This window comes from Osmerus eperlanus, chromosome 16 (assembly GCF_963692335.1).
Source record: "Osmerus eperlanus chromosome 16, fOsmEpe2.1, whole genome shotgun sequence".
NCBI lineage: Eukaryota > Metazoa > Chordata > Actinopteri > Osmeriformes > Osmeridae > Osmerus > Osmerus eperlanus.
Genome location: NC_085033.1, coordinates 13,610,526 through 13,635,968, shown reverse-complemented (window position 1 = coordinate 13,635,968; position 25,443 = coordinate 13,610,526). Strand labels below are relative to the sequence as shown.

The following is a 25,443-nucleotide window of genomic DNA, read 5'->3' as shown; positions in this document are numbered from 1 at the left end:
GCTACATGTCAACAGGACAACGTAATGTCAGATGATCTCTGTCCTTAATGGGTCTCTGCTGTTAATAGCCCCGGTCTGTAAGCTACGTGTGAGTTATCGAATCCAGCTCGCGTTTCTCACCAGAAAGTGCCTTTTGGCATTTAAAATCGAGTCGGAACAGGGGTTTTTTTTTTCTGCGCTGTGGTGCTGAATCCAATCAATTTGGAGGCGTTGCTGTGTCTGCATGCTCAGCACATTGATTGTCCCAGGCATAGATTATCATTAGTTAGCATTAGCCCCCTCCTCGCTGCCCACCACGCTGCTGTCTATCCTCTTAAACTTGCTCAGCCCTTAGTTAGCGACATGATGTTTGAACACGGTGAGTCAGCAGGAATCTACCTCAGCCTCTCTCTCTCTCTCTCTCTCTCTCTCTCTCTCTCTCTCTCTCTCTCTCTCTCTCTCTCTCTCTCTCTCTCTCTCTCTCTCTCTCTCTCTCTCTCTCTCTCTCTTTTTGTCTCTGTCTCTCTAGGTCTCTCTCCCCTCACCCCGTCTACCCTTCTTCTAACTTTTTTTGCTCTCCCTTTTCTCATCCCTCTCTCCCTGCTGGTTGCAGTAATCCACCAATCAAACTGCTCCCTATAGGGCAGCTGGAGGAAACACTTCCTGGTTCTCTGCTATTGGCTACCTTAATCGTGTAAAAACATTTTTATTGCACTTACTGTACACACCCCGTGCACACAATCCTGGATTTTCTAACTGGGCCACACCTAGTTTCACAATAACACACAAACTTACACACACACACACACACACACACACACAATGTGTGGAGTGTGATAACTGACTGCAGGGGGGCTGAGTGTAGTATTGGTGTGTGAGGTATGGAGTCAGGCCATTGGTTAACTGCCTGGTTGACTGGTTAACTGCCTGGTTTACTGGCTGGCTGGCACCAAGCCCACCCGCTCCTCTTTCGGCTCTCTTGTGTAATGATTCAAAGGTTGGTACGCCAACTTCTTTCACTCCTGTCTCTGTCACTTTCTGTGGTTCTCTTTCTTTCTCTGTCTCTCTGTCACTCTCTGTGTCTCTCTTTCTTTCTCTCTCTCTCTGTCTCTCTCTGTCTCCCTCTGTTTTGATAAGTACACCAGTCTTATCTCTGTGTGTGTGTGTGTGTGTGTGTGTGTGTGTGTGTAAGTTTGTGTGTTATTGTGAAACTAGGTGTGATTAAGGTTTGTGTTACTAGTCAAAATGAAAACTGAACGTTTATGTTCACACTGCAAGCCTGAGTGTTCCGTTCAGATTTACAGATACGATCCGATTTGTTTGTCCATTCGCATTCGTCTTCATGTGTGGTCAGTATCATATTCCAGTGTGAAGCGCTCACAATGCAGGACTGAGTCGCATGTGTAAAGAATCAGAATCAGAATCACAAAGATGTGACATGCCATTGTAAACAGGAAGTAAACAGGAAGTAAACATGTAGGCCGCTGAGGTCAGCGTTTATGGATTCATTTTACACGACGACGTGCGGCGGAGGCTAGCGGATTCCTGCGCAGGTGAGAACGAGGATGAGGAAAAGGAGAGAGAAGGTGTTAACACCTCACTAAAACCTTCATGATGTCACCTTTTCCTGACCCCTCACTGTTCCTCCTCTGACCACCCCCATCGCAGCTGTCTGTCATGTTCGTAATCACCGAGTGATTCCGGCCAGAGCAGAATTGAACGAATCTAGTGATGTAAACGTCGCACAAACTCATCATGTGACTCTTCAGACTGATGTCGCGTTGCAAAGAAATACAACTCTGGATTTCGGACCACGTTATTCTCAACCCATTATTATTGATTCTTAACATTATGCTTAAACCGAAGCACCATCCTACCAAGATGACATGATATCAGTCTACATGGACTTCCAGCCTTGGTTCAGAACCAGACTGGGCTTCAATCTGGGCTTCATTGTTGACACGGTAAGGGATACTTAAAGCATAGCATACTGTATGTTGATAGAGAACATGATAGATAATAAATGTTTTCGATGGTGCACTCTACTACATCAGGTTTGGACCCCTCCTCCCTGCGTGTTTCCCTGGTAACCCCCCACCCCCACCACCACACATCTTCTTTGATTGGAGGCTTGATTCTCTGAGGGGTGGGGGTGGCGGGGGGGGGAGGGGGGGCACAACTCTTGAGTCTGCCCACTCTTATGTGAAGCTTTTCTTAATCCCTTTGGGAGCTTGAATTAGATACGTGTGTGTGTTTGGGGGGGGGGGGGTTAATGTTGTATGTGGGGCACAGTGTGTGTGTGTGTGTTGGCGGGGGCAGAGGGTGAGTGTTGTGTGTGTGTGTGTTGGCGGGGGCAGAGGGTGAGTGTTGTATGTGGGGCACTGTGTGATGGGATGGGCTGTGATGAGCAGAGTGATATTGGCAGATTTTAGGACAGATTTTAGGACAGTTCCAGAAGAGTGTCTGTTGTGCCTAGGAGGATAGAGTGACACTGCAAGCTCTCTCTCTCTCTCTCTCTCTCTCTCTCTCTCTCTCTCTCTCTCTCTCTCTCTCTCTCTCTCTCTCTCTCTCTCTCTCTCTCTCTCTCTCTCTCTCTCTTTCTCTCTCGCTGTTTCTCTCTCTCTCTCTCTCTCTGTCTCTCTCTCTGCTTATGTAAGTGTGTTTGTCTGTGTATTGTGTGTGTGTGTGGTGTGCGTGCCTGGCCGGAGCGCCCTAGCGCTGCAGTGCCCTGGTGTTGCTCAGTAACAGTCTGAGTCAGTGAGGATAGAGTTTGTCGGAGTGTGTGTGTGTGTGTGTGTGTCGGCATCGCTGTCTTCATCACTGGATACGACTCTCAACTCAGCACAGTTACAGGCACACTATGTACCCAGACGAGAGCGAAACGGTAAGACAGATTTTTCTCACACACACACACACACACAAGGATTTCTCTGCGTGCACGCGCACACACACCAGCACAACACCCCTCTCAACACCGGACATCATGAACACACACTCGAACAGCTCTCTCAAAACCTTAGACAGTGCCACATTTCCCAACTCCAGCACAGGAGGGGCATCAGCATTTTCTTTCATCGAGAACGTGTAAATAATGTCCACTCTGTCCTTGTGTTACAAGGACATGCATCTCACAGCACACTGCTAACTTGCAGTAACATCACTGTGTCTGCAGCCAGCTGAGCTGCACACGCTGCACATCCTGCGGTGCCTCGTTCCTCTGATCTTAGATCCACATATGCCAGCTGGCATGGGCTCACCCCTCCATATGTAGGGTCATCATCTCTAATGGACCCACAGCAGGCTTCAAACTACGTTTGAGAGAGTACACTCACGTTATATACTTTAGGTCTGTGGCATGTTACACAAGGCACGCACACACACACACACACACACACACACACACACACAGAAACACACACACACACAGCTGATGTTGCTGCTGGTGTTAAACCAGTTTGATTTGATGTCACAGTAGGCACAGCAGTGTGTTTGACCTCTTGTGACCCCTGTGTCATCATACAGGTGTGACTGTGTTGCATGGTTACTGAAGGTGTGACTGTTCAGGTTCACCTCATACAGGGGTGCATGGTTACTGAAGGTGTGACTGCTCAGGTTCACCTCATACAGGGGTGCATGGTTACTAAAGGTGTGACTGTTCAGGTTCACCTCATACAGGGGTGCATGGTTACTGAAGGTGTGACTATTCAGTTTCACCTCATACAGGGGTCTATTACTGAAGTGTGGACAGTGTTCAGGGTCGTGTTTGATCTTGAGAGAGATGAGGATCGCATGCCCACTGGCTTGTTGCTAAGAGGATGTGCTAAGCGCTTTCCATGCTAAATTACATAAGCCAGGGCTACGTAACATTTGTTTGGACAGCTGGCTTGAGAGAATGGCTTGCGGTGCTGTGTGTGTGTGTGTGTACTCTGAAGTGGCTAGAATATTCTGTTACATTGCTTTTTGGTTTTAGGATTTGTTTACAGCACTCACAAGAGGAAGAGTAAAAAAGGGCAATCGTAAAAAAGTAATAATAATAATAATGGAAAAAATCAAAAATAAATGAAGAGAAACAATAAATGTCCTGTACTTTTACAGGATATACGTTTAGATTTTTTTGGGTGGCATTTAGATGATGTCCCATTCGAAAGTGTGCACGTAAAATTGTGTAATCTTTCCATACGTACTTACATAAGTGCTGCAAGCCAGTCTGCTCAAGATGAAATAAAGCCCTTACAAAGAGGAAGCTGTGTGGTTAAGGGTCTGTGGTGTGTGTGCTCTCAGACTGAGCCTCTACGCTGATGGAAGGTGATTTGTTTTGGTTTTGGAGCGGAGGGCTGTACTGTAGCTTTAGGTCCCCCCTGAGATGGGCCTGTGTTTGGGTGGCCCTGGCCCCTGATTGGCTACCATTATATTCTCCACCATCACCACTGGGGCTTACAGGGTCAGTCCTCTCAGTGCTGTTACAACTCCAGAGGTCAGAGGTCGAGGGATAACCCTTTCCGGGTGTCTGATGGAAGACGACCAGGCAGACCAGACAGACAGCACCAATCAGGAACTGGCTGCCTGTGCTGGCTCTGATTGGTTTAGGGTCAGGATCTATACTTGAGCTCCTTAACCCCCTATGTTCCTGGACTATTCAATCCAAGATTAGATGAGTAGATTATTCTTGTAGACCTTCTCTCCTCATCCTTCTTCCTCTTTAATCAGTCTCCTCTGTGTCCTTGTTGTGTCAGACTTGCCTTCAAGATACTTAGCTTGATGATTTCATACACTGTTCCTAGCAGAGATTATGGTTCCAAACCTGGTTTATTATGTTTGAGCAAAGGGGTATCGACAACATCAAGCTGAATCTCTTTTAACCCCCCCCTTCCCCCAGCCTGTCTGTCCAGGGAGAGCCCAGTGATACTGCAGCCCTGCATCTCCCCAGCCTGTCTGTCCAGGGAGAGCCCAGTGATACTGCAGCCCTGCATCTCCCCAGCCTGTCTGTCCAGGGAGAGCCCAGTGATACTGCAGCCCTGCAGCTCTCTAGCCTGTCTGTCCAGGGAGAGCCCAGTGATACTGCAGCCCTGCATCTCCCCTGCCTGTCTGCGTGGGGGCTGCTCTCCAGGGCATCACGAAGCAGCTTCCTGTTGACGTGGCTTGTGATTGGTCAGGCCAGGGGGCAGGACTCCCTGACCTCGGGTGATGTGTCAGAGATGTCGTGATTTCAGATCATAATACTGTTACGAAGTGTGTGTGACTGTGTGGAAAAACTGTGACTGTTGGAACTATGCAGTCCTTGTCCTCGATTTTCCGCCCTGCTACCTACTACGAGCTATTTGTTTTGTCAGTTTGGTTAACTGAATAAAATGTTGAATGTAATGTGAAGGGAGGGAGTCAGGTGGCTGAGCGGTGAGGGAGTCGGGCTAGTAATCCGAAGTTTGCCAGTTCGATTCCCGGTCATGCCAACTGACGTTGTGTTCTTGGGCAAGGCACTTCACCCTACTTGCCTCGGGGGAATGTCCCTGTACTTACTGTAAGTCACTCTGGATAAGAGCGTCTGCTAAATGACTAAATGTAAATGTGAAGGGAGGGTGAAATGCGATGTTGGTAAGGCACTCAGGGCAGTTAAGGACTGCTCAGATCCTTTGTTTACATGCCTCAGACACAGCACGGGAAACACGTCTCTAGAAGAATTTACCGGATAGCACATACGAACGTTCCGTGAAGCGTCGCCGTGTTTGACTAACAGGTTTGAGGTAACAAGTTTCAGAGCCCTGCGCTCCCATGCAGGACACATCTGTTTTTAAGAGCTGATGATCAGGTGCATTCGGGACCGGAAATACAGGTTCAGCTCTCATACATGACTGGAATGATGAGACTGGATAGAAAAGTGTTTTCCTGTGACAGATGGATAATGAACAAACGTTTAAAAGTTCCACGTCACCCTGGTGTTTTGTAAAGTTGTTCAGAGTTTCCTGCAGAAAATGTGTTGAGATTTGTTAGTTCTCCTCCAAAAACGAAGTTCTCTAGAGAAGTATGTACAGTACATCACCATCTGTAAACAGTAACCGTACCAACAGTAAAGTTACATTAACTACCATGTAACTGCATGGTTAGTATTTACCTTAATGTAAAGTGTTTCAGTGTAGTTACATGTTAGTTAGTGTAGGCTGGCCTTAACGGGAAGGTTTTCTGAGAATGCAAACCCAAGTCTGTCTGCCTCCGTATTGCAGTGTTGCTTGCAGGACAGTCTGGTAATAAGAGTTCTGTGCCTAGTCATGCTTATCTCCTCCTCTCCAAGTGAAGGTCATTAGGAAGAGAGTGGAAGGAGGGAAGGGAGGGAGGGAGCTTAAAAAAAGAAAAGGGCCTAAAATAAGATAAGTAGAATACTTTCCTCGCCAAATGCCGGGTACAGTTTTAAAGGGCTGGTACTCTGTGCCAAGACAGAATGGTGAAAGTGGAAGAGAGATTGGATTGTGTGTGTGTGTGTTCGTCCATGTACAGTCAGTCCAGGTGTCCAGAGCCAGTTAGGGAAACACAATACCAGGTGTCCTAGGTTTAACTCTGGTCAGCCTTCTGTCCTCTCCCTGCCTCTGAGGATAGAGGCTGGTGTTAGAGAGAGCTCCCTGCCTCTGAGGATAGAGGCTGGTGTTAGAGAGAGCTCCCTGCCTCTGAGGGTAGAGGCTGGTGTTAGAGAGAGCTCCCTGCCTCTGAGGATAGAGGCTGGTGTTAGAGAGAGCTCCCTGCCTCTGAGGTAGAGGCTGGTGTTAGAGAGAGCTCCCTGCCTCTGAGGATAGAGGCTGGTGTTAGAGAGAGCTCCCTGCCTCTGAGGATAGAGGCTGGTGTTAGAGAGAGCTCCCTGCCTCTGAGGATAGAGGCTGGTGTTAGAGAGAGCTCCCTGCCTCTGAGGGTAGAGGCTGGTGTTAGAGAGAGCTCCCTGCCTCTGAGGATAGAGGCTGGTGTTAGAGAGAGCTCCCTGCCTCTGAGGGTAGAGGCTGGTGTTAGAGAGAGCTCCCTGCCTCTGAGGATAGAGGCTGGTGTTAGAGAGAGCTCCCTGCCTCTGAGGGTAGAGGCTGGTGTTAGAGAGAGAGCTCCCTGCCTCTGAGGATAGTGGCTAAAATACAAACAAGCTCCCTGCCTCTGAGGATAGTGGCTAAAATACAAACAACATTACTTTTAAAGTTATCCGGTGTTAATCTGTCTTGTCAGGCCACACGGATGCATGTAAACGTTCTCGAGGAACGGAAATCTTGGTTGCATCTGCATGCATTTCTGTTGTCCTGAAGGCATTACTGAAAGGCGTAGCTGTGCACTCCACTGCACGCCCAAACAGATACCCCCACCTTGGTGTTGAAACCCTGGCAAACCCCTCCCATCTCCCCTGCAGGTCAAAACAGGTTGGAGGAGGGGAGGCGCAGGGGAGTTTGGCAGCGCTCTTTTAACTGTCCTAGAACTCTCTCTCTCCTCTCCGATTGCCCTGGTGGGGTTGGACCGGTAGCTGGAGTAGTTCCAGAGTCTCCCTGGGCTCCTGTCCTGTACAGCCAGTCCCTGAGACAGGACACTGGCACTGGAGGAATGTCAGGAGTCATCTAGGATATCACGGAGAGAACCAGCCACGCCAACTGACAGCCCCTGCTTTATTAGATTTTGTTCTCTCTCTCTCTCTCTCTCTCTCTCTCTCTCTCTCTCTCTCTCTCTTTCATTCTCTTTTTTTCTCTCTCTCTCTTTCATTCTCTCTATCTCCCTCCCTCTGCTTTTTCGATCTCTCGTCTTACTTACATTAGTAGTCCTCTCATCCCTGTCCACAGATAGACGGCCAGCCTAAACACTCTGGCTTTTCCACCAGCGGACAAGGACAAAGACGTGCGTGTTTGTGAAAGCTCCACTGTATTGTTACTCCTTCTCCAGCACCCCATTAGAAATGTTATTTCACAACAGTTTGTCTTATTGGAGAGTCATCCTCTTAACTTATTAGCGGGGAAGAACCAGTTTAAGATTACGCCGAAGTTATTATTTTCGGAGATGGGTCGAATTAGTCTAATGGCTCTTTTAAGTCAGCACTGTAAGTGAAGGCGTGCCTCGTACAGAATATCAGTTTTACGAGGCAAGGCCTTGACATGCCTCTGGCTGAGAGCGGAGCCTTCCAGCCTCTCACTTCACCTCATACCTCTCTCCTCTCCTCCTCTCCTCGTCCTCCCCTCCTCCAGTCCAGTCCTGACTCTCGTAAAGAGCTGAGGGAGTTCTGCCCTGGCTTGTGCAGACCAGGACAAGCACACAAGTCTTCTGTGTAGCTACAGGAGACAGAAAAGGGATCAGGTCTCTCTTTTCTCTTCCTTCCCTCCCTTCTGCATTCCTTCATAAGAGAGGGACAGGTCGAGACTTGACGCTCCTTGGGTCTGGGAGAAGAGGAGCCTAGGATGAAGGCTCCCTCTCATGGAGAGAAGAGAGCAGGGGAGACAGAGAGAGAGAGAGAGAGCAGGAGAGACATAGACAGAGGGAGACAGACAGAGAGTGAGGCAGAGAGTGAGGCAGAGAGTGAGGCAGAGAGTGAGGCAGAGAGTGAGGCAGAGAGTGAGGCAGAGGGTGAGGCAGAGGGTGAGGCAGAGGGTGAGGCAGAGGGTGAGACAGAGGGTGAGACAGAGCGTGAGACAGAGCGTGAGGCAGAGCGTGAGGCAGAGCGTGAGGCAGAGCGTGAGGCAGAGACAGACAGAGATATACAGTCAAATAAAGACACACAGACAGAGAGCCAGTCAGCGAGAGACAGACAGACATAGAAAGAGACTGCTATAGAGACCAGATCTCTATAGAGACTGACACAGTCCAGTAGAGGAAGACATACTGTATGTAAAGAGATGATAAAGAAGCATAAGATAGACACCAGCAGCAGATGCCCAGCAGCAGATACCCAGCAGCAGATACCCAGCAGCAGATAGCCAGCAGCAGATAGCCAGCAGCAGATACCCAGCAGCAGATACCCAGCAGCAGATAGCCAGCAGCAGATAGCCAGCAGCAGATAGCCAGCAGCAGATAGCCAGCAGCAGATACCCAGCAGCAGATACCCAGCAGCAGATACCCAGCAGCAGATACCCAGCAGCAGATACCCAGCAGCAGATACCCAGCAGCAGATACCCAGCAGCAGATAGCCAGCAGCAGATACCCAACAGCAGATACCCAGCAGCAGATACCCAACAGCAGATACCCAGCAGCAGATACCCAGCAGCAGATACCCAGCAGCAGATACCCAGCAGCAGATAGCCAGCAGCAGATAGCCAGCAGCAGATAGCCAGCAGCAGATAGCCAGCAGCAGATAGCCAGCAGCAGATGCCCTCCTGTGTGAAGTGGAGCAGGCCAGACAGGCCGCTCTGTCCCTGGCCTGTTTCCTCTGTGTGCAGCTCCCTGCAGTGACGGCCCTCTGCTCTAAAATAGGGCCTGTGTGAGGGATGATCAATGAGGCTCTCAGTGCCCAGGGACAGGCGGCCGGCTAGCCCACACCAGCCTGCGTGAGAGAGCTGATGAACCAGCAGACAAGGCCTGATTTAAATCCCCAAAGATGTCAGTTTGAACTAGTTTGTTTTTTTCTTTCCTTCTTTCCTTCCTTCCTTCCTTCCTCAGTTCTTTTCTTTCTTTCTAAAGACATGTCATTAAAGGCTCTTCACCCAATTTGGGGTCCTGAAAATTGGACGATCCTATCGCCTAGCTACGAGTTTCTATCTTCTAGAAAGGAGAGCTGTCTCAGCATATCTCAAGGTTTGCTTTCACGCCTTAAAGATCAGATTTTTACCCAGTCTATGTTATTAAAATAGTCAGCGGGTAAGATCTTTCTATCTATATTATTTTGTATCACTTCTCTAATTCCCCACTCTTCCTGGAACTGCAAGCGTTTTTGCTTTAGTTGTGATAGAAATCTACCTTCTTGACCTATTTTAGTTTTTATCGACCAGACTTTTACTGGCCCTGTTGATTTGAGGGCTGGTGCCCAGAGCGTCACTGGGAGGGATAACAGGCTGGACTTATTTGGCTTATTTACTGTATAACACCTGTTTTATGACTTCTACAAGCAGTGTCACAAAGGAAGTGAATCCCCTCAACTCGTTTAAAATGATTAACGGTCCTCTCTAGGAACTGTCCGGCGCTGGCCTCACACATCGGCGTGTGGAAATGCGTACGCCTATTAGTTCATCCGACTGACATTAAAAGCGCCTTTCGACGTCCAGGCTGTGTTTTGGCTGTGTTTGGCTGTGTTTTGGCTGTGTTTTCCATCTGTGGCAGGAACAAGCCTGCATGGTGTCAGGTCTGGCTCAGTGCCTCACTCTGCCCACCCAGTGTTCCCCTCGTCGTTGACCTGGGTGATGACCCGTGTGAGGGCTCTTTGTTGTGTCTGGACTGTGGATTCATGATGGCCCAGTTAACTAACTAATGCCCGGCTGTCTAGACTCTGGCCTACAGCCCCGACCCTGCTTCATGCTCTGGTGTGAACGCTCCAGCTCATCTGATCTCTCCCTGTGTGTCTCTCCAGCTCATCTGATCTCTCCCTGTGTGTCTCTCCAGCTCATCTGATCTCTCCCTGTGTGTCTCTCCAGCTCATCTGATCTCTCCCTGTGTCTGTCTGTGAGAAGGCTGTAGGGTTAGTATGTGGATGGTGTTGGCTAGCCTGTGTCTACCTTTGCTTGTTGGGGGTGGGTGTGGATTTTCAACATGGAGGTCATGGATTTGCAGTCAGTCATCAACAAACACGGTGGAGAGTTTCACCTCATCAAATGCACTCAGGGTGTTGCGCTCGATGTGAAAGGGCACACACACACACACATACACACACACACACACACACACACAACCGCACATTGGTCATTGTACCCGTGTGTGTGGAAGTCGAGACATATCGTTGTGAGGTCTGTAAGGGCTCTGTGTTAGCCTGTCCTCACCACTCTGTTAGTCAGAGGGTAATAAACGTCATTTAGCGGGCGGCTTTCATCTGATGACACTGGGAGTGCCAGGCAGATGGCAGAGTCCCCTCACCCCGGCCCTCCAGGACACGGCTGGGCTTGTGGCTGTGTTGGCTCGCGAGCTGAATGGTGATCTGTGACCCAGGCCAGGGGCTGGTCAGTGGTCTCAGAGCTGGTGTGGGCTGGTCAGGAAGGAGGAGTGTGAGAGTGTGTCTTCTCTGGCGCTGGCCCCAGATGCACTGGGGAGTCCGTGTGTGTGTGTACGGTCGTCTGACCGTCAGACAGGCACACACACTCACATAGACACACATGAGCATGGACACTAACACATGTACTGCTGGACATCACTGCCTCTCATTGCCAGGGTCGGAGGTAGGGTCAGGGACAGGACCAGAGGCAGAACAAGGAACAGAGGCAGGTCCATAACCACACCAAGAGCCGAGGAGAACATGGGGGTTTCTTACGCTGCGAAGGCTTTCATACAGAGCACTCTATTTAATGTGGCTGGGGTGTTATAAACAGAGAGATTAGAGCAGCCAAGCCCAGCAGGCAGAGGATGTGACGGGGTGTCGGATCAACAGCCCTCCGCAGCTTCTTCATCTAGGAGATCTCAGTATCAGTGTCTCTCTCAGATCTCTCCATCTCAATCTCTGGGCTTTACGGCACCAAGCTGGAGGATTAAGATAAGAGAGCTTTTAGATCAGCCTACGGTGTACTGCAATGACTCGGCCTTTCTCTAAAGGCATGTCCAGAATATATATGTGTCTTTTTTTACCTCTTGTTCACAATATCCTTTTCTCCCAATCTCTCTATCCATCTCTCTGTGGTTCTATCTAATGTAGGTCTATCGGAACTCTCTCCCTCTCTCTCTTACTCTCTTACATCATCATCCTGTCCTCTCTGTCGCTGTCCTCAGTAGCCCCTGTGCTCTGGGCCACCAGCCAATCACAGTCCAGGAGAATTAGCGTAGTTAGGGAGAGCCAATCAAGCCCTCCTAGATTCTAAGCCTGGATTAAGGCCCTTCAGCGGTATGACTGCTGCCATACTGCATGGCTCTTTTCAAACTTCAACATCACTACAGTTTGACCCTGCGGTCACTGAGGGGTCTGTTACCGAGGGTCTGTTACCGAGGGGACAGTTACCAAGGCTGTTACTGTCTGGAGAGGTTGTTCTGTGGGGGTCTTTGTGGCTCAACTGTAGCTTGGTTTCACCATGCAGGATAGAGGCAACACACACACACAGAGTCGATTCAGTGTCTGGGCACAGCTGCTGCAGCTGCCGCTTATTGATCTCTCTCTGTGTGTGTGTGTTATAAAAGAGACTTTAGTGTGGACGATATGAAGGCCTGCCACAGTGCAGTGTGAACACAATCCAGCCATCTCCCTGTCTGACTGTCCAGACTCTTGTGGACCATGTCTTCACCCTCACCAGGCATTCCTTTTGCTCTGAAAAAACAAGCTGAACTTTGTGGCCTTTTTAGATAATCCCTTAACCTCTGAAGCTTTCAGCTTCACACTGGGCTGTGGGGCTGTGCTTAATTAAATCAATTCCCCTCCAAATTATTAGTCTTTCTCTCTCTTCTTCTGTCTCTATGTCTCTCCCTTCATATAAACCCTTCTTTCCCATAATGCCGTTAGTGGAGGAGAGTGTTGCGTAACAGAGTCAAGGAGCACTGCATGTGAACCACAGGTCAGCCCTGCCTGCTCTCTGGAGTGTGGAGCTCGTCACACACCAGACAGTATTTCTCCATTCTTCCTCCTTCCTGTGCGTGTGAATGTGTGTCTGTGAATCTGTATGTCTGTGTGAGATAACTATGAGGTCTGTGTTCTGCGTGTTGTGTTATGTATTGAGTGTTCCATGTGTGGAGTGTTCTGTGGTATGTGGTAGAGCAGGTTGTAACAGGGGGATGTTTTCGTGACAGAAACTCTCCTCTCGTGCTCCCTCTCTCTCCCTCTCCCTCTCCCTCTCCCTCTCCCTCTCCCTCTCCCTCTCTCTCTCACCTCCCTCTCACCTCCCTCTCTCTCTCTCCCTCACCTCCCTCTCACCTCCCTCTCTCTCTCTCCCTCACCTCCCTCTCACCTCCCTCTCTCTCCCTCTCTGTCTCTGTCTGTCTCTGTTGCTTTGTCTCTGTCGCTCCATCTCTGTCTGTCCTTCCACAGAATTCAAGAGACTGGTCACAGTGTCCCTCTCTGTCTCTCTCTGTCTCTGTCTCTCTCTGTCTCTCTCTGTCTCTCTCTGTCTCTCTCTGTCTCTGTCTCCCTCTCCCTCTCTCTCTCTCTCTCTCTCTCTGTCTGTCTCTGTCTGTCTCTGTCTGTCTCTGTTGCTTTGTCTCTATCGCTCTGTCGCTCCATCTCTGTCTGTCCTTCCACAGAATTCTAGAGACTGGTCACAGTAGATATGAACCTAGTAGTACCTAGAACTTGTCACTTCCCCTGTTCCCCTGCTGTCATTCAGACAGTTGGAGAGGAGGCAGGAGGTCACCTGATATCTTACTGATTGTCAGTCTGTGGCCTAGATGACTTGCCCGGACTTTGTGACTGTACAAAGCGTACTTGGAAAACTGAGGTTTTTCATTTTAAGCCAAACCCCCAACTGTCACTTGTGAGGGGAATGATGAGTTGGTTAGTGTGTGTGTGTAGGGGGAGTCCTGTGACGCTGTTAGCGGGGAAAGGGAGCATGTCTGATTGCCGTTCGTTTGGTGGTTCAGTGTGTCGTTGGAGTGTGCGGTGAGTGTCTGGAGGGGTAGGAGTCTGTTAACCATCACAGTGTCAACGGTCGAGTGACTAGCGGGACTTCCAGAGCAGCTAGCTGCTCTGGGCCAGGCTAGTTGCTCTGTGCTCTGCTTGCTGCCCTAGGCTCAGCTAGATGCTCTGGGCTCAACTAGTTGCTCTGTGCTCGGCTAGCTGCCCTGGGCTCGGCTGTTTCCTGTGATCGCGGCTGTCTCTGCGATGCCTCCATCAGCCAGACGGGAGGAACAGCCCCCTCGCACAGCCACACAGGAAGCCACCAGTGTTTGAAGCTGAAGGGCTCTTCAGTAGCTGGGGGGGCCGCGGGGGGGGGGGGGGGGGGGGGGTTCAGAGTGTGTTCAGCTGTCCTCCCTGCCTCTGTTCCCGAGGACAGGATGAGAGAAAAAGACTCAATCAGAATAATAAAGGATGTGAGAAGTGATGAATGATGCATGTTTGTCGGTGCTAAAAGGATCATGTTTTGGCTAATGATGGTTCTGTTTTGAGGGTAGCTTTCCAGTGAAGTATGTTTGAGTGTAAACCTCCCGCTGGGCATCTCTCCAGGACCAGGGTTGGGAATCCCTATCCTAGATGTTGCCGGGGATCCACAGAGGAACCTGCCTCTTCCCTGTTCCACCCTGTTCCTGGAGAGATGCCCTCTCTGTGGGGTTTGGTCTCCAGTCCTGGTCCAGGACACGAGGTCCTGGGAATTAGCTGGTTGATCAGCTCAATTAGGTTAGGCACAACCAGGGGTTGGAGTGAAAACAACCTCCAGTTGTGTGTGTATGTGTCTGTGTGTTGTGTGGTTTGTGAGTGTGTGTGTGTGTGTGGTTTGTGAGTGTGTGTGTGTGTGTTCTCCAGGCGTGTGTCCACAGTTCCTCTGTTCTCTTTACGATGTCTCAGAACCTCATAAAGGCAGCCCCTGGTCAAGGTACAAACCACATATCAGGGTTTCACTTCCTGTTTGGGACCTGCTGACTACTTCCTCCCTTTCCCTCTCTCTTCTTCTGCTTTCCATACGTCATTCTTGAAGTCGATCTGGGAGGATGTGGCTGGAGTTACAAGGATGCCTGTCAGCTTGTCTACCATGTTGCTTCACACCAGTACTGTGGATGAGATGGTGGTTGTTGAATACTGGTACTGTAATGATGGTGCTGTTGATGTGTTCTGTACCAATAAACCAATTTTTCTCTTCTTCTCTGTTTCTTTCTCTCGCTCGCTCTCTCTCTGCCCATCCCTCCTTCACTCTCTCTTTTCTGTCTCTGCCCTATTATTTCTGTCTCTCTGTCTCTCTCTGGCTCTCTCTCTGTTTCTCTCTCTCTGTCTCTCTGTGTCTCTCACTCTCTGTCTCTCCCTCTCTCTACCCACCCTTCCTTCTTTCTCTCCCTCCGTCTACCCACTCCTCCTTCTCTCCTCCATCTTTCTCTCTCTCTCCCTCCCCCCCCCCCCCCTCTCCCAGACGGTGTCTCTGTCAGGCCAGGGCAGGCTGGATTCCCCGGTCTACACCAATCTGCAGGAGCTGAAGATCTCCCAGTCGAGCCAGCCCCCGGCCCCCTCCAGCTCCCCTCTCCACGTACTGGGGGACTGGGAGACGCACAAAGACGTGTCCGGGCGCCACTTCTACTACAACCGCAGCTCCCAGGAGCGCACCTGGAAGCCCCCCAGGGCCAGGGAGGCCGGCACGGGGAGCTGCCTCAGAGCCACCCGCCACAGCTCTGGAGACGCCGAGGTACGCAGCGCACACACACACACCCGCCGCACGCACGCAGCGACACGCACACACACACATCACACACGCACGCAGCTACACACACACACACACACGTAGCACACACACACGCACGCAGCACACACACACGCAGCCACACACATACACACAGCCACACACACGCAGCCACACACACGCACGCAGCAACACAGACGCACATATGCACACAGTCATACCGAAACACTGCATTCATTTTGAAACTGGTAACCACGCGCACACTAGAGCATAGACACACTCATTCAGACGCACACACTCGAGCATACATTTTCACACTTGAGTGCATACCCACACACACACACTAACACACACACACACACAGTTATTTCCACACACACTAACACAGTAGAAATAAGCATGAACAACCTTAGTCTGCTGACAGGGAGAATCAGTGCAGCTCTCTGTTGAGTCTGCTGCCCCACACTGCCCCCTGCTGCCCCCTGATGCCCTCACACCCTCACCTCAGTCTGTCGCTGCTTCCTGTAGGATTCAGTCCAATCAACCGCTTGTTACTCATATGGCTCTCTGTCCCCTTATTGGCTGTTGGTTGACTGTAGTGGGCGGAGTTATAAATGTGGCAGTCTAAGCTTTTTGGTGGTTGGTTTCTTCTGTTCTTCTGGAGCCTGTTTTGATTGGTCCTTTCTATCTCTCTATCTCCTCTCTCTCTCTCTCTCTCTCCTCCGTCCCTCTCTCTCCTTGTTTCAAATCTCAGACCACGTCGCCTCTATCTCTCTCCCCCTCATTCCTGCCCCTCCTCTCGCTCACCATTGGTCGCTTCCAGCCTCTGTCGTTGGAGGACACGTGCCCCAGCTTGTACTCTAGCCAATCAGACAGCCAGTATGGCTCTCCGCCCCGTGGTTGGTCAGAAGAGCTGGACAAGTACGGGCACACGCTGTATGTCAGCGACTATACTAACGAGAAGGTACCAGGGCTCTCTCTGACTTCCTGTCTGTTGATCTTCCTGTGGGTCTGTCTGTCTGTCTGTCTGACTGACTGTCTGGCTCTCCTGGGTTTGAGTGTCCTGGGGGGTACTGGTTTGCAGTGATATCCTCCCCTCACCCTTGATGCTTGATGGGCTGTCAGCACACTGCTGTAGCTGTTTAAAACACACCTTGACTGGGTTCAGGAGTTTAAAGGTTTTCACTCACAGTGATGCAGGTGATTGTGTCTAATTTGTGTTTCTGTGTGCACTTGCGTGTGTGTGTGTGTCTCCAGTGGATAAAGCACGTGGATGAGCAGGGTCGTCCCTACTACTACAGTGCAGATGGATCCAGGTCTGAGTGGGAGCTGCCTAAGGTGAGACACAGAAACACCCCTGCAGAAACACCCCTGCAGAAACACCCCTGCAGAAACACCCCTGCAGAAACACCCCTGCCGAAAAACTCCTGCCGAAACACCCCTGCAGAAACACCCCTGCAGAAACACCCCTGCAGAAACACCCCTGCCGAAACACCCCTGCCGAAACACCCCTGCAGAAACACCCCTGCCGAAACACCCCTGCCGAAAAAATCCTGCAGAAACACCCCTGCCGAAACACCCCTGCAGAAACACCCCTGCAGAAACACCCCTGCCGAAACACCCCTGCAGAAACACCCCTGCAGAAACCCCCCTGCAGAAATCCCCCTGCAGATATCTCTTAACCTCATCCTCTTCACCCTCCCTCCCTCAGTATAAGCACTCCCCCCCCCAGCTAGGGGGGGAGGGGCCGAAGAGTCGCAGTCTGGACAGGAAGCAGGTGGATCCCATCGTGCTGACCAAGTGGAGACACAGCACCTACAACCTGGACAACAACGACAAGGTTAGGACACAGACACACCACCCTCCCTCACACACACACCAACCTCCCTCACACACACACCAACCTCCCTCACACACACACCAACCTCCCTCACACACACACACACACCACCCTCCCTCACACACAGCACCTACAACCTGGACAACAACGCCAAGGTGAAGACACACACCAATTGAAACAGGTGATGCACAGCAGCTCTGTGGACGGTGTGTGAACGAGAGGGCTCATTAGAGACACGTTCTGTTCCAGCGACACATCAAAAGCAGGCGTGTCCGTGCTGGCTCCGCCCGCCCCCACCCCTACAAGCATCAAGTCAGTGCCCCCCCCCCCCCTCCTCCCCCTCCTGCCTATCATCTTGCATGGTAACAATCGTCACGGGGAGGCAGAATCCCCTCCCTCAGATCAGACCCTTGACCGCCCCCCTCCTCTGCCCCCCTCCTCTGCCCCCCTTATGATGACCAATCACGCGGGGGGAAGCTGCTGCCTGGTTGTGATCTAATGAATCACACAGGATCTTCTGATGAGATCCAGAGAAATCGGCTAATTTCTTCCTCTGTGCCTTTTAATCAGCTGTGTATAAACTGTAATGTTATCATCATTATCTCTCTGTGTGTGTGTGTGCCTGTGTATGTACGTGCATGTGTGTGTGTGTGTACGTGCATGTGTGTGTGTGTGTACGTGCATGTGTGTGTGTGTGTGTGTGTTTCCTCACCAGGATGCTCCTCTGGGCCCGAAGCCTGGCTCTCCTGACTCTGACTCCTCCTGCCCCTCGTCCCCCAAGCCCCCGGGCTCCGTTAGTACCCCCCCTCTTCCTCTCCTCCTCCCCCTCCCTCCCTTCCTCTCTCCCTCTCTCCTGCTGCTAGCCTCATGCGGGACATCCCTCTGCTCTCTCTCTCTTTCTGCTCTCTCTTTCTCTAAATCCCTTCCTCTATTTCCCCCCTCTTTCTCTTTCTATCACTTTCGCTCCTTCTCCCTCTCTCTCTCCTTCCCTTATCCCCCCATCTCCCTATCCCTTCCATTTCTCTTCCCCTTCATGATGACCTACATCATGTGGGCCTAGCTGTTTCCCAGTGAGCAGAAGAGACGACCCCCATCTCACCCCCCAGTCTGATCCCCCATCTCACCCCCCAGTCTGATCCCCCATCTCACCCCCCAGTCTGATCCCCCATCTCACCCCCCAGTCTGATCCCCCATCTCACCCCCCAGTCTGATCCCCCATCTCACCCCCCAGTCTGATCCCCCATCTCACCCCCCAGTCTGATCCCCCATCTCACCCCCCAGTCTGATCCCCCATCTCACCCCCCAGTCTGATCCCCCATCTCACCCCCCAGTCTGAACCCCCATCTCACCCCCCAGTCTGATCCCCCATCTCACCCCCCAGTCTGATCCCCCATCTCACCCCCCAGTCTGATCCCCCATCTCACCCCCCAGTCTGATCCCCCATCTCACCCCCCAGTCTGAACCCCCATCTCACCCCCCAGTCTGATCCCCCATCTCACCCCCCAGTCTGATCCCCCATCTCACCCCCCAGTCTGATCCCCCATCTCACCCCCCAGTCTGAACCCCCATCTCACCCCCCAGTCTGATCCCCCATCTCACCCCCCAGTCTGAACCCCCATCTCACCCCCCAGTCTGAACCCCCATCTCACCCCCCAGTCTGAACCCCCATCTCACCCCCCAGTCTGAACCCCCATCTCACCCCCCAGTCTGATCCCCCATCTCACCCCCCAGTCTGAACCCCCATCTCACCCCCCAGTCTGATCCCCCATCTCACCCCCCAGTCTGAACCCCCATCTCACCCCCCAGTCTGAACCCCCATCTCACCCCCCAGTCTGAACCCCCATCTCACCCCCCAGTCTGGACCCCCATCTCACCTCCCAGTCTGATCCCCCATCTCACCCCCCAGTCTGAACCCCCATCTCACCCCCCAGTCTGAACCCCCATCTCACCCCCCAGTCTGAACCCCCATCTCACCCCCCAGTCTGATCCCCCATCTCACCCCCCAGTCTGAACCCCCATCTCACCCCCCAGTCTGATCCCCCATCTCACCCCCCAGTCTGAACCCCCATCTCACCCCCCAGTCTGAACCCCCATCTCACCCCCCAGTCTGAACCCCCATCTCACCCCCCAGTCTGGACCCCCATCTCACCTCCCAGTCTGATCCCCCATCTCACCCCCCAGTCTGGACCCCCATCTCACATCCCAGTCTGATCCCCCATCTCACCTCCCAGTCTGATCCCCCATCTCACCCCCCAGTCTGATCCCCCATCTCACCCCCCAGTCTGGACCCCCATCTCACCTCCCAGTCTGATCCCCCATCTCACCCCCCAGTCTGGACCCCCCAGTCTGAACCCCCATCTCACCTCCATCTCACCCCCCAGTCTGATCCTCCATCTCACCCCCCAGTCTGATCCCCCATCTCACCCCCCAGTCTGATCCCCCATCTCACCTCCCAGTCTGATCCCCCATCTCACCTCCATCTCACCCCCCAGTCTGATCCCCCATCTCACCCCCCAGTCTGATCCCCCATCTCACCTCCATCTCACCCCCCAGTCTGATCCCCCATCTCACCCCCCAGTCTGATCCCCCATCTCACCCCCCAGTCTGATCCCCCATCTCACCTCCATCTCACCCCCCAGTCTGATCCCCCATCTCACCTCCATCTCACCCCCCAGTCTGATCCCCCATCTCACCTCCATCTCACCCCCAGTCTGGACCCCCATCTCACCCCCAGTCTGCCGGCCAGGCAGTGGTCTCTCCTCTCCTCCTCCGTCCTGCTCTCTGGGAATCCCTCTCTCCTGTCTGCCTGTCTTCACTAGCATACACCAGTAGGGGGCGCCAGTGCTGCAGCTCTGCTGGTGAAACTGCAGAAGGTGGTTGTGGGTGTAGGTGCTGCTTAAGGACCTTCTGACAGAAGACATTTTGTCTGGTGCCGTGGGTCGTCTTGTTTCAGCTAATCAATGCTGAAGCATTCTGTCTGTGTGGGCTAATCGGTTCTTCTCCCCTGCTCACTCTGGTTGGGGCCAGCCTGGGTTATACTGTGTTGCTGTTGTGCTTGTGTCACTGTGGTGAGGTCCTCTGCACAGTGCTGACAGGTGTGTGTGTGTGTGTGCAGCCATCAGAGAAGTGTGGGGTTCTGAACGTCACCAAGATCACAGAGCATGGCAAGAAAGTCCGGTGAGTTCCTCTCCAACCAGATCCAGTTGAACCCAGCATGTAACCACACGGTGCAGTGGGCCTGATGTGTGTCTGTGCGTGTGTTTACAGGAAGAACTGGACATCTTCCTGGACGGTTCTCCAAGGATCCACGCTGCTATTCACCAAAAACCAGGGAGGCGGGACCAGCTGGGTGAGTCACATCACTTTGATGTGTTGTTAAGGGCCAACCAGTGGATATGTGTAGTTTCACTCACTGCTATCCTGTTGTGCAGATATGTTGTGCAACATATAAACCAGTCTTCTCTCCCCTCCCCTCCCCTCCCTTCCCTCCCTTCCCTTCCCTCCCCTCCCCTCCCCTCCCCTCCCCTCCTCTCCTCTCCTCCAGTTCGGGGGTGGTCAGTCCAAGCCAGAGTTTACAGTGGATCTGAGGGGGGGGGTGGTGGAGTGGGCCTCTAAGGACAAGTCCAGCAAGAAGCACGTTCTGGAGGTGAGCTCACAGCCCTCATACCCAGGAGACTCCTGGTCCTCCATCTGGGGGAATATGTGTGTGTGGTTTCCCTCACTGCTCTCTTGTTGTTCAGACAAACATTATTTTCAACTGAGTCACCTCGTGTGTGTGTGTGTGTGTGTGTGTGTGTGTGTGTGTGTGCGTGCGTGCGTGCGTGTGTGTGTGTGTGTGTGTGTGTGGCCGTCTGCAGGTGAAGACCCGTCAGGGCACAGAGCTGCTGATCCAGTCTGAGAATGACATCATCGTCAGTGACTGGTACCGAGCCCTGCTGGACACCATCAGTACCCATGTAAGTTTACACACACGCACACACAGGTCTAAAAGTTCTCACCATTATGACTTGCCGTTATTCTCCTTCCTATTTCATTATGACTGATATTGTGCTACCTGATTCCTTGTGTGTGTGTGTAGGCCTGGGAGTCAGACGAGGCCATAGATGAGGACATGCCCGAGTCTCCCGGCGCGGAGAAACAAGATCGAGAGAAGGACCACCGGGACTCCAAGAAGAACCGAGGTTAGAGAACCACCTGGTTCCCTGACAGGGTTAGGAGAACAGGGTTAGAGAACCACCTGGTTCCCTGACAGGGTTAGGAGAACAGGGTTAGAGAACCACCTGGTTCCCTGACAGGGTTAGAGAACCACCTGGTTCCCTGACAGGGTTAGGAGAACAGGGTTAGAGAACCACCTGGTTCCCTGACAGGGTTAGGAGAACAGGGTTAGAGAACCACCTGGTTCCCTGACAGGGCTAAAGACATGACGACCCTGCTGGCCTTCCTCAGTACATCCAGACCTTCTCCAGCTCTAACCCTGCCCTCCCCTCTGCAGCCATGAAGAGCTCCACCAGCATGGACACCTCCGACAACAAGAAGACCAAACACAAGCTGAAGAAGTTCCTCACCCGTAGACCCACGCTGCAGTCCGTCAGGGACAAGGGCTACATCAAAGGTAGGACACTGTCTGCTCTGAACCACCTCTGGACACCTGTACGCTCCCCTGCACCACCTCTACACACATCTACACCACCTCTGGACACACGTTCTAAATGGATGTTATCAGATCGGTTCATCAGATCTGTTTTGTGCTTTCCTTGTATAGTATTTGAGTCTGTGCCTATTTGGTAAATGTTGCTTGTGCAAATTGAGGTGTAGAGTACCTTGGACTGCAGTATAATGACTGTGTGTGTGTGTTTCCCAGACCAGGTGTTTGGATGCAGCCTAAGCTGTCTCTGCCAGAGGGAGAATGCTTCTGTGCCAGGTTTCGTCACGATGTGTATCGACCACGTGGAGAATAGCAGTAAGCAGGCCAACACTGGCAGCTCAACACTCAGGAACAATGAATGTGACTGTCTGTCTCTGTGTGTGTGTGTGTGTGTGTGTGTGTGTGTGTGTGTGTGTGTGTGTGTGTGTGCGCTGATGCTGTGCTTGTCCTGTGCTCAGGTCTGAGTGTGGACGGTCTGTACAGGGTCAGTGGGAACCTGGCGGTCATACAGAAACTCCGCTTCGCTGTCAACCACGGTCTGTCAACCACTCTCAGTTTGAGTTCTGACATATTTATCTGTTCAAAGTATTGAAAGTAACTAACAGCTTTTCTCTGTGTGTGTGTGTATCTGTGTGTGTGTGTGCTCAGATGAGAAGGTGACCCTGGAGGACAGTAAGTGGGAGGACATCCACGTGACCACAGGTGCTCTGAAGATGTTCTTCAGAGAGCTGCCTGAGCCTCTCTTCAGCTACGGCCTCTTCCACGACTTTGTCAACGCCATCAGTATGTATCTCCTCCTCACCTCCTCACCTCCTCATCTCCTCCTCTCCTCACCTCCTCATCTCCTCCTCTCCTCACCTCCTCATTTCCTCCTCACCTCATCTCCTCCTTTCCTCACCTCATCTTCTCCTCCTCACCTCCTCCTCTCCTCATTTCCTCCTCACCTCCTCCTCTCCTCATCTCCTCCTCTCCTCATCTCCAGACCTCCTTGTTTCTCACCTTAGCTTTCACTGTCAGCATGGAGGTAGAAGGACCTCATGTGTGCAGTTTGTGCCCGTTTGAGAAATGTAACTCTTGCTAATTGAGGTGTGAAGTGTGTACCTTGGACTGCAGTGTGTGTGTGTGTGTTAGTGTGTCAAAACAAGCACCAATTAGTTATTCATGAAAGTATTCCTATATCATGTTCCAATATGGCAACCATGTTTTAGTGATTGACACCACGTAATTCTGTGGGTCTCTGTCTGTGTGTGTGTGTGTGTGTGTGTCTCTCTGTGTGTGTGTGTGTGTGTTGTGCTAGCTCTAAACACGGCTCATCCTCTTGCTGTTACAGAGATGTGTGACTACAAGCAGCGCGTCCAGACCATCAAGGATCTGGTGAGGCAGCTGCCCAGGCCCAACCAGGACACCATGCAGGTCCTCTTCAAACACCTCCGCAAGTACGTCTGAGCCGCCACTTCAGCAGGGCTGTGTGTGTGTGTGTGTGTGTGCGTGTGTGTGTGCGTCTGTAGTTCTGTGTCAGTCTAGTTCATAGATCATTCTAGACTCTTTAAAAATACGTGTTCTACCTAGAACTTTCTGTAACAACAGAAGTCCAGACCGACCCCTTCCTTTTCCTGTCTGATCCGCCTGCTTAAACCCCGCCCCTTCCTGCGTGTCTCCAGGGTGGTGGACCACGGCGAGGTGAACCGCATGACCACCCAGAGTGTGGCCATCGTGTTCGGGCCCACCCTCCTGCGGCCCGAGATCGAGACCTGGAACATGGCGGTCCACATGGTGTACCAGAACCAGATCGTGGAGCTCATTCTGCTGGAGTACGAGGGCATCTTCGGCAGGTAGAGAGCCCCAGGTGGAGCCCTCGACCTGGGATTGAAGACTGGACCTCAGGCCCTCCTCTCAGAACCCTAGCCAGCACAAGGATAGGTGCTCCAGGACCAGAACCAGGACAGCTCCTCTCAAGGCCCAGGGTGACCCGCTCCACACCTGCCCTGCAGTCAGCCCCTCCTGCTGCCTCCACTCTGGACCGGACCTGACGTCTTGTGATCAGTATAGACAGACTTGTCCACACCGAGCCAGGTCTGGAGACGCCTGGCTCTTCACATCACACTGGTGGTCCTCCCTCCCTCACCCCTCTTCCTCCCTCCCTCACCCCTCCTTCCTCCCTCCCTCACCCCTCCCTCCTCCCTCCCTCCTCCCCTCCTCTCCTCCCCCCTCTCCCTCCCTCCTCCCTCCCTTCGCTCTTCCCCCCCCCCCTCCCCTGCATCCTCACCTGGCTCTCAAACCTGGCTACTCTCCTGTCTCTCTACACTGGATATCCACGGCCGTTCCCTGGGTCGGTCCTCTTCCGGCTCCTCCCCCTGGCCTGGCCTAGCGAGGGAGGCTAACGCTAACATGATGGAGGCCTGGCATGGCTGGACCTTTAGAACTGGGGTTGCGACGGTGCAAAGATGCCTGGCTGGCTCTTCTTAAAGGGGGGTCAGCGATGGGGGCGGAGGTCTATGCTGCTGTATCAAGTCTCTATTCTGTATATTTGCTTGTATTTAAAGACGCTTCTGCTTGGTCTGTCTGTCTCTGTCTGTCTGCTGGAAAGAAGCTGTGTTTTTCCCATGGGTGACCAACCTGATGACCTTCTGTGCTTTGTTTCCTCAGAGCAACTGTATCATTCATCCCTCTCTCTCTTAAACTCACTCTCTTAAACGTTCTATTAACTCTCTTTTCTCTCTCTCTCTCTCTCTCTCTCTCTCTCTCTCTCTCTCTCTCTCTCTCTCTCTCTCTCTCTCTCTCTCTCTCTCTCTCTCTCTCTCTCTCTCTCTCTCTCTCTCTCTCTCTCTCTCTCTCTCTCTCTCTCTCTCTCTCTCTCTCTCCCCCTTCCTCACCAATTCAGATTCCAGCTTGACACCTTTTTTGAGGCAGTAAATCATCTCTCGATTTCAGTCGAATATCAACTTGAGAAACTGTCTGTGTACTGTATATCCTTGCTGTGTGGGGGAACTGTAAATATAATAATGTGTCAATATAAGCAAGTTTTTGGAGAGAAAGAAAAAAAAAACGAAATCCCTTTTTATGGATAAATATGGAGAGTTTATGCCTGGGCTTGTCAGACTGGAGGTGAGTCGTGTGGTTGTCTGAGGGTGTGTGTATGGTCCTGTCTGCCTTCATGAGTGTTCGAAACATGGAACAATCACTAATGTATTAAGAATCTATATAACATATACAATGATTGTGTATGAGAAGTATGGAATGTGTTGTTTGGGTTTACCTGTACTGGGGTAAGTTTCACACGTTTTGAATCCAAACTAACTGCTGTTCGTCAAGACTTTGTCTGATGGAAATAAAGGCTCTCTGTTGAGAACCTGTCAGATCTGTGGGCCCTCTGTTGTTCTGTCTCTCTCTCTCTCTGCAGACACACACACACACACACACTCTGAAGTTAGCCTCTCTGCCCAGCTGTTGGTAATATATTCTAACTACATTTGATATGATGTGCAATAAGGGTGGGAATCTTATGTTACCTTTCAAATCGATTCTTGGGGTCACGATTCGATTAAAACAACACATATTACTTAACTAATATCAGTTAAATAAATTATCAATTGGTTTGAGTGAGA

The 25,443-nt window shown here is 51.7% G+C and overlaps 1 protein-coding gene across 1 annotated transcript; it reads left to right on the top strand.

Annotated features, from left to right (window-relative positions):
• The first annotated feature begins 2,522 nt into the window (after positions 1-2,522).
• Positions 2,523-25,203, top strand: LOC134036183 (rho GTPase-activating protein 12-like). The gene is made up of 18 exons (XM_062480999.1): positions 2,523-2,863; positions 15,090-15,359; positions 16,108-16,317; positions 16,611-16,691; positions 17,065-17,193; positions 17,443-17,505; positions 17,909-17,986; positions 20,309-20,370; positions 20,461-20,542; positions 20,738-20,839; positions 21,051-21,149; positions 21,272-21,374; positions 21,686-21,805; positions 22,055-22,153; positions 22,297-22,374; positions 22,487-22,621; positions 23,169-23,251; positions 23,796-25,203. Exons 1-18 carry the CDS (start codon positions 2,840-2,842, stop codon positions 24,204-24,206), a joined length of 2,229 nt encoding a protein of 742 aa, XP_062336983.1. The 5' UTR covers positions 2,523-2,839; the 3' UTR covers positions 24,207-25,203.
• Positions 25,204-25,443: the final 240 nt, after the last annotated feature.